This window comes from Diadema antillarum, unplaced genomic scaffold, assembly GCF_040938485.1.
Source record: "Diadema antillarum isolate AM-2024a unplaced genomic scaffold, OU_Dant_1.0 seq00000377_RagTag, whole genome shotgun sequence".
In the NCBI taxonomy this organism is placed as follows: Eukaryota; Metazoa; Echinodermata; class Echinoidea; order Diadematoida; family Diadematidae; genus Diadema; species Diadema antillarum.
In genome coordinates, this window is record NW_027271376.1 from 174,081 (window position 1) to 183,597 (window position 9,517).

Sequence of the window (9,517 nt, forward strand, 5' to 3'; positions counted from 1 at the left end):
CGCCTAAACTTATGCTTAATTTGTCGGCAAGAGCTACTATCAAGCAATTATCTTATCCAAACATCCTGACGTACCAGTGTTTTAGTGGAATTCAAATCCCTAATGATGAGCGTTTCGGTTTTAGTCAGAGACGACAAGTCAGTTATTTCAGTCAGTACTTTCCATCAATTTGACCAATCAAAGAGAATTCATAATGCGTATAGGCTATAATGAATTATAATGCACAATAAAGAGAGTAAATTTGTCGTTGACGCTCATGAGATCAGGAATAATGCACAGTCATTATTACATTTGCACCATATTTGTGAATCATGTAGTCCAATGGTACCCCCACTCCCGAAAAAGATAATTATACAAGTATACCTATGTAATAATGATAATTTAAAAAAAAAAAAAAACAACCAATCAATCAATCAATAATTCGCATTTTCTGCAGTGGTTGTTGTATAGCTTCTACATTTTTACATCATTTTATTGACACCATTCTTTTCTCTCTCTCTTTTTTTTCAAGAAAATGACAGCAATCGGCTATGTCTATCTTGTTGTTGATTTTCTTCTAAAGTTCCCAAAGTTTTAATTCTGGAATAAGGAGGGGTGCGTGGTGACGAGTCTTCCGTTGAAGTCTGCACGAGTATGTACTTTTTCGTCAGCAGTTGGCGCTCTTCACTTAACAAGTCCAGAAGTCCACATGCTGGTACAGTATGCCAAAAGCATGCGCAGCTAGCTAGCACTGCTGCAGGTAGGTGTACACATATGTGTATGTACACAATACTACTAAAGATCCTTCTGGTAACCTACTACAAATTTGTACCTTCGAACGGCTGCCGAAGTTGAAAGAGAAAGTCTAGCCACATTACTTGCGTCAACTAAAATGGCAGAACGTGTCTGGGATAACCATGAAAAGGGTCAACGTGACAAAGGTAGTGTCATCATTTACGTGGAGGCGTTATTTCAGAAATGTAGTCACCTTGCTTGCAATAGATAAACCCCAACACTACAATAGTCCCTCCTGTTGTCTCCGGTGTCCTCATCAAGTTCCAGCTTAGCCTTAGCCCATCCAGTGATGTAAATTACATCTAAAAATTTTAACTACTTACGATACTGCAGTTGGAAATGCAGATCTAGATACCTGGGCTATCATATATCTATAATTAATTGGATTGGTTTGCCGATAGTGAGTACGAATGTGTAACGTTTAAGACGTCTGTAGAAAAGGGTCTAAATATTTGATGCATACTTTTGCCACTACATTCTACAACAATTAAAGTTTATAGATTTCTAGGCCAAAATTTAATTATTCAGATTGATCTAAAGCTAGATTAGTGCCTCTACTCTCCTCACTACTGACCCTTCCTGGCGGGGGTCTTTAGGGAAATCAAATACAAGGAGGTACAAGATTCAATATTTAAAGCAGTGGCGGATCCAGAAGGGGGCGCACCGGGCGTGCGCTCCCTCTTTATTATTATTATTATTTTCTAAACAAAAGAAATAAACAGAAAAAATAGGGGCGTATGCACCCCCATTTAATTTTGTAAAGGCACCTTTTTGGGAATTCCTGGATCCACTCCTGATAAACATTGTGATTTGTGTTCTGAGGAACACACTAATTTTAAAGCAACCTTGGGGCTTGACTTCTGGACAACAAAACAGTGAAAAGACAACACCGTAATTCGTTCCCAATTGTCTTTCCTCTATGGGAAATGTTGTATGTAGCTCTCTTGAATCTGTTCAAATTTAGTTTATACCTAACCATTCCATTTTTACCTGAAGTTAATCTGAATAGTAACACACACAGTGCAGTATACATGAGGGCAGTCTTTGGTTCATATTTCTTGGCCCGTCTTCACCAGGTAACTACAAGCGGAACAGACGAGGAGGTCACCCATCCCATCATAAGCAGAGAAAGGAAGAGAATGTAGAACCAGTAGAAATGACTCCTGCTCTTCAGGCTTTCAAGTGAGTTGTGCAATCTCTTTGTACACTGTGGTATGTATGAGGATTGTCTCAGTTTCCCTCAGAATATTAGAGAAGCACTGTGTTACAATTGAGAACAGAAATATGATGAGTACAATATAATACTTAAGGCACAAGTCAGTAATTTACTTGTTGAAATCTATGCAATTTGGTCTGCTTTGATTGGTAAAATCAATTCTGCAATGACTTTTCACTGCATCCACATAAGTAATTACATGTATGCAAATAGGTAAAGACTTCTGTCTGCCAAGAGCAGTGTTCTGACTTGTTCTAAAGAGCCCTTGAAAAATATCTCTGGTGATTTTTTAAATAATATGAGAAATGCTATCCAGGTTACATTACAATCATAATACCAACTGATGATTATCAATCTGAAGAAGACTGATTGTACTTGTGTGAATTCAACCAGAACATAATTTCTCTCGGCCAAATCTTGTGATCTGTCACGTCAAAGCAGTAACATTCATTTGCAGATGTGCTGATGTAACATGTAGTTGATATGCAATTAATACCTTTACTACAGTATCTAAAGCAGAGCCACGTAGTGTTTGTCAGTAATATGCCAGTTTTGCTGCTCATTTCTTTGTTTGTGTCAGAGGCTACCAAGCTGAACTGGACAGAAAGCATGACAAGTATGAGAGGCTGGTCAAATTGAGCAGGGACATCACAATCGAGAGCAAGAGGATAATTTTCCTATTGCACAGAATAGATGGGTGAGTAAATTAAAGTCATATGCATGTACATGCACATATCAAGAATTAAAATAGAAATGATTCCATTGTAGAGGGGTGTGATGAGCACACCCTTTGTGCTTCATAGTTTAAACTCTCAAAAGCAAATACAGGGGCATCACATTGAAAAAAAAACCCAAAAGAACAGGAGGATGACATTCATCTGGACTAATTTTTTTTAATAATCTTTCAAAAAAAATGAATAATGCTATGTCATAGGAGATTGTAGAGGATAATATTGTCCATCCACTACAGAGATCAAAGAAAGCTACATCCCAGCATATGCTGCCTCAAAGATTTAAATTAACTACTGTAGTTTCATGACAAATGGAATCTGTTAATTTCATATTGTCACTATTGAATTATCATGAGCATTTATTGTTTGTATTGGTATCACATTATTATTATTAGTAGTAGTAGTAGTAGGAAGAAGACGAGGAGGAGTATTATTTTCATTTCTTTATTTACCTTTTTCAATATCTTATTGAATTATGTACAGAGTTCAAATTTTGTCTGTAGGCATGTTGCTATTGTACCTAAGCCTGTCATGCAAAATATAGTACCTTATAAAACTTCAGAGTATATGAATTGTTTTCTCTCTTTTTTAGTTTGATGTCCTGTTTTATTTTCATTTTTAATTTTCAATGATATGCTTGTCATTTTGAAGGCAACAGATATGGTGCAATATGCTCCATTTACAATGGTGTAAAAAGTTCGAACATTTTATGTTAGAATGAAACATGCAGTATAGGATTTAAATTATGTTGTACAGTGACAATATTCTGCTGTGTATTATTTCTGTAATTCAGAGAAGCCAGCAGGAACAAGGTAGTGAAGGATGCAGAAGAGAAATTGAAAGCAGTTGGGAGCAATTTAATTGCCAAGATTGCTCATGAACTCAAGGTAGGTTCTTCTTGTAGGCCATACTAATGTGTTCATGCGTAACATTTCTGCAGATCAGGATGTCGGGGTGAAGGGTCGATGTCATTTTCAGTAGTACCCAAATGTGTATTATGCAATTTCCATAGCTCAGGAGGTATTCAATATTCTTCATCAAATGTGTTAAACAGGTAAAATGTGATCAAGTACATCAGGGCAAATAAATGATGAGATTATGGCAATCATTGGTGAGGGCCAAGGAGCCATGTATCAAAGTCAAAATTTGAAATTTTATCTTTTGAGCAAAAACTGGAAAAGTATTCAACGAATTTTTGTTCTGGTAGAATCACAGATTATAGGAATGATAGGACAAACAGACTAAAGAGTACATAAGATATAATGGAGGTTAGAGGTACAAGTGTAAACCTCAAGATCAAATTTGAAATGTTCATTAGCATGTGCAAAAACTCGGTTTGTACAAAACATTCAGATTCTGGGTAAAGTAAGGTGAGGATCCACAGGATGACTCCTGCTGGTCATTTATATTGGCAAAGTAATTTAAGTTGTCTTTTAGGTGATTAGAGTGAGATGTGAAATGTACATAGCTTTGTTAGTATTTGTGATTGTACAAAAGTGTAGATGTTTATCAAAACTGCTAAGATTTTCACATTATTCAATGTGATAAAACATGGTTGGTGTTGGTGTTTGCTCATGCTATACTGTACCATAGTGCTCTTCTCGTATTTTGACAGACGTTTTTTTTTTTTTTTTTTTTTTTTGGGGGGGGGTGTTTTGTTTTGTTTGTTTTTTATTATTCATCAAAGTTAGGTTTGTTGCAAATGCATGTACATTGTTCTCTGTTGAACGAGTTCCATCATATTAGGAATGCAAAGTGATTAGAAAAAGAAGAATAATTGCAGCCCTGAACGAGGGTGCCTGTATTGAATCTGCTCATAGCTGGTGATTTGGTGGTGGTTTGTAGCATTCATTCATTCATGATGATATCTTTCCTCAAGGGTGAAGACCTTCATCAGTTCTTGAGGGCGTTTTCCCCCGGCCTGCAGGAATACGTTGAAGCATTGTCCTTCTGTTTCTACCTCAAGGAGGAAAGACTGATTTCAAGGAAAGAAATCGCTTCAAGATTTATTTTCAGGGAGTGCGACAAAACGAGGGAAACTACGTCAAATGTAAGATGAGCTGTGAGTAATTTCATAAATTTTTCCCTCCAATGAGAATCTTTGCCATCTTTACCCATGCTTACATGCATTCTTGGGGGACATTTCCTGCTTTATATGTAGGTCTGCACAGAATTCAGCATTCATTGATCCATCTTTCTGGAATTTTATTCTGAGCAATCACCTAAAATTTGGGCTCTGTTGTTCAGCTTTTAGACATCTCATTATGTATCATTGCCTGTGTTTGTAGTAAGCTTCAGAGTATACTATGTAGCAGTGGAGATTGTGTGGAGTATGAAATGCTGGTAATAGAAATTCTTGATTGAATATCGTGTTGATAAATGAATGTCAGGAGACATAAAGAAAAAGAACATAGCAGACCAACGCCATGTGATAATGTTATATTAATAGGTAGGCGTCTAGTGCAGATTTGAATAAGATTTTTACATGGCATGCACCAAATGGACACAAAATGGCAAAGTGACATAGCATCAGACACTCAATAACATAATTATAACCCTGACTGACTTGTTTCCTCATGAATAGGAAGATGAGCAGGCAGCCTTGAGCCGGACAGAAGACTTGGGTCAGAAAAGTGAGGAAACCACCGATATCAAGCCCTCAGTGTCCTCGAGTACTGCCAGTAATGAATCAGCTGCAGAAATGGAAGGGGCATCGACGTCCCTAGAACTGCCTCCTCTAGAGTACATGTTGGGACTCGCAGACTTTACTGGGGAGCTGATGAGACTGTGCATCAACACCATTGGTGGTGGCGACCTGGAACGACCCTTCCACCTCGTCTCATTCACGAGGGCCATCAATGAGGGTTTCCAGCTCATCGGCAACCTTGCCGGGAGAGAGATGGTGCGCAAGTCCTCGGTCATGCGGCAGAGCCTGAAGAAGATGGAGGATGCGTGCTACGTCATCAGGGTCAGGGGGTCGGAGATTCCGCAGCACATGCTGAAGGATGCCCTCTTCTCGCCTCCGGAGTTTGCCAGCCATGACAGTGACTTCAAGCAGGAGGAGATGGTGAATTGATTTCGAGAATGCCGACTTGCAGGAAGGAAACACCGGGGACAAGGTGGAGTTAGCTCACTCATGTATGACTTGTCACCTTGTTGCCCTAAGTAATAAAGGTTGCAAACTCTAGACAGGGAAGACCTCCCTACTCTAAAGCCAACACACATGTCCGATTAAGTAATCTTGGTGAAAAAAAAGAGTGTTGAAAGTGAGGTTCATCTAAAATTTGTTGATAGCTATGTTTTGAATGATCCAATCATATTTGAATACCTTGTCTTCTGCATGCTTGACTCCATCTAAACTTCAAAGCCCACCATCTCCAAATTGTTTTTCCGCAACTTTTTATACCACTCTGTGACCATTTTGGAAACTAAAGCAGACCATATTCTACGTCAGCAGAAAGCTTAGATTCTGGAGATTTTAAACAATTCGAACTTTATCTGACTGTCATGATGACCAGCCACATTGTGATATAGAGAAATGGTAGACATCCATACTGATGTCATATGTACATCAGTGCCAGATACAAGGAACTGTTTAAAGCTAGCCATCCTGTCATATTTTAAACACCATGATGAAATGTATCTCACATTTGTCTCTCTTAAGTGGTAATGTGGATTTGCAGTGGGTAGAAATAAATGGGCAAACTACCAGTAAACAGATAAATTTGAAAGTCCTTGGCTGTATTCTCTGGAGCACAAATATCTCTTGGTTTCATGTGTATGGAATCATTGAGGCATATGTATTAACCATCTTAGTGATGCATTCACGAAAGATTCATGAAAGATACGAGGAAGCTGCAGTAGTTCCACAAACATTTAAGAAATGTCCCTCTGTCAGTGAAGAGCATTTTCTTTTAAAATAATTATTCAGATCATGAAAAATATGGAGGCCAATCTTGTTTGGGAGATACTGTACCGGCATGTTTTTCAAATTGTACAGACATACCTAAAAACGCTATACTGAAACAATATTCTTAGAAGTTTGCTTAATAGACTGGCATTATAAAACTGATGAACTTCCTGATAGCAGTGACTAATCATGATGAACAATGTGCCTGGTACTAAACTTGTACCAGAGACTGCTTTTACCTCCAGTAAGAATTGTCGAGTGTTTTCCCATTCTTGTTTGGTATTATATCATGTAAAACATTTCATCTGTGTATGAACTGGACAGCTTGCTAACTTGGGAAGATCTGAATAACATTTTGGCTCATCCTAGGATCATTTCAATGTAAAGCATAGAGGTAGTATTCCTCCCTGGGAATGAATTATAATGAGAATCCAGTATACTGTGAATCCATGGGGATATTTCTAAGACATCAGGGAGTCATCACAACCTTGCAAAATACAAAGAAAGTCAATATTGCGTCTGAAAGATTGTTTGTGGGTTGTGTGTTGTGACGGACAGGTAGACATCATTTATATTTTCCCAGTCTGGTCTAAACTCAGCAGTTGACCTTTGAGAAAGAGGGGGGCAAATGTGGCGTCTTTTTCAGGAGTGTGTCCATTAATGAATAGTAAGGTTTCTGATGGACATCACGCCATACCATGGGATTAATTAGGGGAATTTCAGGCATGAGCCAGTTCACTGTTACAATCTGAATATGCTCAGATGAAAGTCCTTGCAGACTTCTCTCGAAATTGGCTTGTAACTAAGGTACAGGGGAAACTCGGTATAACGAACACTGCTATAACGAGATTTTTCCTTCCACACAAGTCTACGTAAAATGCTACTCTTATAGCGAGATCGGCTATAACGAAATAACTGCTATAACGAGATAAATTTTGTGACTTCCAAACAAAGAAAAACATAGCCAATCAAACCTGCTATAGCGAGGTAAAGCAAAATGCCTTCGGTAAAGCTTTACTTCGCCTGTGCTATAATCTTCCGAGATTGTAAAGCTTGATGCGCCAAAAATTGTCTTGTACATACATAATCATTTTCTTCAGTGCACTCCAGCTAGCACTGCATGTTGTACGTGTAAGTGTGTGTGTGTGCGCACACTGATACATGCAGAAAATGTGGTGGGACGGCCATATGTATACATGACATCATCATGACGTTTAGCAGGAATGAGTCAATCTGATGCTGTGATTGGCTTTCTACGTAGGGAATTCCCCATCTTCACACACACGCAGTCATAATGGACATAAAGTGTGTCACATACACACACAGCATTGTGCCGACCATATTCAAGCTTTCCATACAACACACACCCATACGATAACCACATACCAATCCACATATGATCTTGATACAATCGCAAGCTATATAGATTTACAAATTGAAACATCTACAATTAATAAGAAACACATTCTTGATATTGGATTTCCTTGGCGAAAAACATCTTCTTACCCATAAAGGTGAGTAATTCCCTCACACACAATATCAAGTTATCAGTATTGATTGAAATATGATGGGTAGTCCCACATGTGCACATTAATGTCTTTATGTTATGCCTTCTTTTATGCCTACTGATATAACGAGATATCGGCTATAACGAGGAAAATGACTCGGTCCCAACCATCTCGTTATATCGAGTTTCCACTGTATTTCAAAATCTGGATAGGCTTTCATGAAAACTATTTCACTGGTATTCATGCATGACCTAGTATAGGATGCATGTATCGGACTGTACAGGTGAATGTGTGATCTTTCAACCAAACTAAGAAAAGTTATTCATGCAGCACTTTCGTGTAAATTACAGCTCTCTGCTTGGCTGCTTTCAACTGCTCTTTTATTGAAAAAGATCGATCCATGTTTTGAAGTCTGTGGTTCAGAGGCTGTTGCAAATCATTGCTAACTGTGGTCATTGATACTGCTGTGCATTCTACAGTGTCCAACATATTTTGTTAAATTTCATTAAAAACTTTATTCCTCGTGTGTAACATGTCCTTGAATTTTTTATTTGCTTTTTTAATCTGCTGCTCCCAGTTTAGTATACATGTACAATCACCACAATCTGTTTTGAGTATTCTCCCATCCACTTCATTATCTCAAGAATGTATTCTGGATAGATTTATGTGTGCATGTACAATGCAGTCTCATGCAATCTGACTTCAGGAAGCCTTTGAGCTAGCATATGACCTTAGGAAGGAAAAGAAGAAAAGATAATCCTGTGAGATTTATGAAAGCTGCAAGAATTGTTTTGCAGGAAGAAACACTATCACTGGTATCAAATACTTAATAAAACTACCATGAAGATAATGGTGAAAGGACTCTGGAGGTAAAGATCGTATTTTTGTGTTCCTGATGCAGCTTTTGAGATCAGTTGATTTTCAAGTTTATAATCCTTAAAAAGCCTTTCTTGCAAGTACATACATCAAGAAAACTTCTGTCTCGTTTCCAGTATTTTCAGGAACACTGATTACTGACACATCCATGTCCATTTGAGCATTGAATACATTAAATATTTCGTGTACTAAGGACGCACGTTTTCATCTGTCGCATAAAAGTTTTGAAATGAGAAAGAGAGATGAAGAGGGAGGGAGGAAGAGGCTGAGAGAAGATATGCACAGGTTTTGCTGGTCGATTCTGAGAAGATAGCATTTTGTGTACCTTTTTTTACTTTACTCGTTTTGTTAACTTGTTGCGCTTCAATTTCGACCAGGGAGCTTTTGCATGCACACAAACGCACGCACTCACGCACGCACGCACACACACACACACACACACACACACACGTACAGGAGCAATCTCGACAGAATAACAGAAGAATCGGTCATCCACAGTAAG

At 38.2% G+C, this 9,517-nt stretch overlaps 1 protein-coding gene across 1 annotated transcript; it reads left to right on the forward strand.

The window, feature by feature from the left end:
* The first annotated feature begins 803 nt into the window (after positions 1-803).
* Positions 804-6,082, forward strand: LOC139731522 (translin-associated protein X-like). Its single transcript, XM_071642406.1, has 6 exons — positions 804-920; positions 1,851-1,956; positions 2,571-2,687; positions 3,515-3,608; positions 4,601-4,771; positions 5,306-6,082. Exons 1-6 carry the CDS (start codon positions 872-874, stop codon positions 5,795-5,797), a joined length of 1,029 nt encoding a protein of 342 aa, XP_071498507.1. The 5' UTR covers positions 804-871; the 3' UTR covers positions 5,798-6,082.
* The last annotated feature ends 3,435 nt before the right edge of the window (positions 6,083-9,517 follow it).

What these genes read in the sequence shown, in the direction of transcription:
- LOC139731522 (XM_071642406.1), top strand. Translation starts at nt 872, where the DNA reads ATGGCAGAACGTGTCTGGGATAACCATGAAAAGGGTCAACGTGACAAA. An exon ending in CCTGCTCTTCAGGCTTTCAA is followed by an intron (nt 1,957 to 2,570) that starts GTGAGTTGTGCA and finishes TGTTTGTGTCAG; the next exon opens with AGGCTACCAAGCTGAACTGG. An exon ending in AGATTGCTCATGAACTCAAG is followed by an intron (nt 3,609 to 4,600) that starts GTAGGTTCTTCT and finishes TCTTTCCTCAAG; the next exon opens with GGTGAAGACCTTCATCAGTT.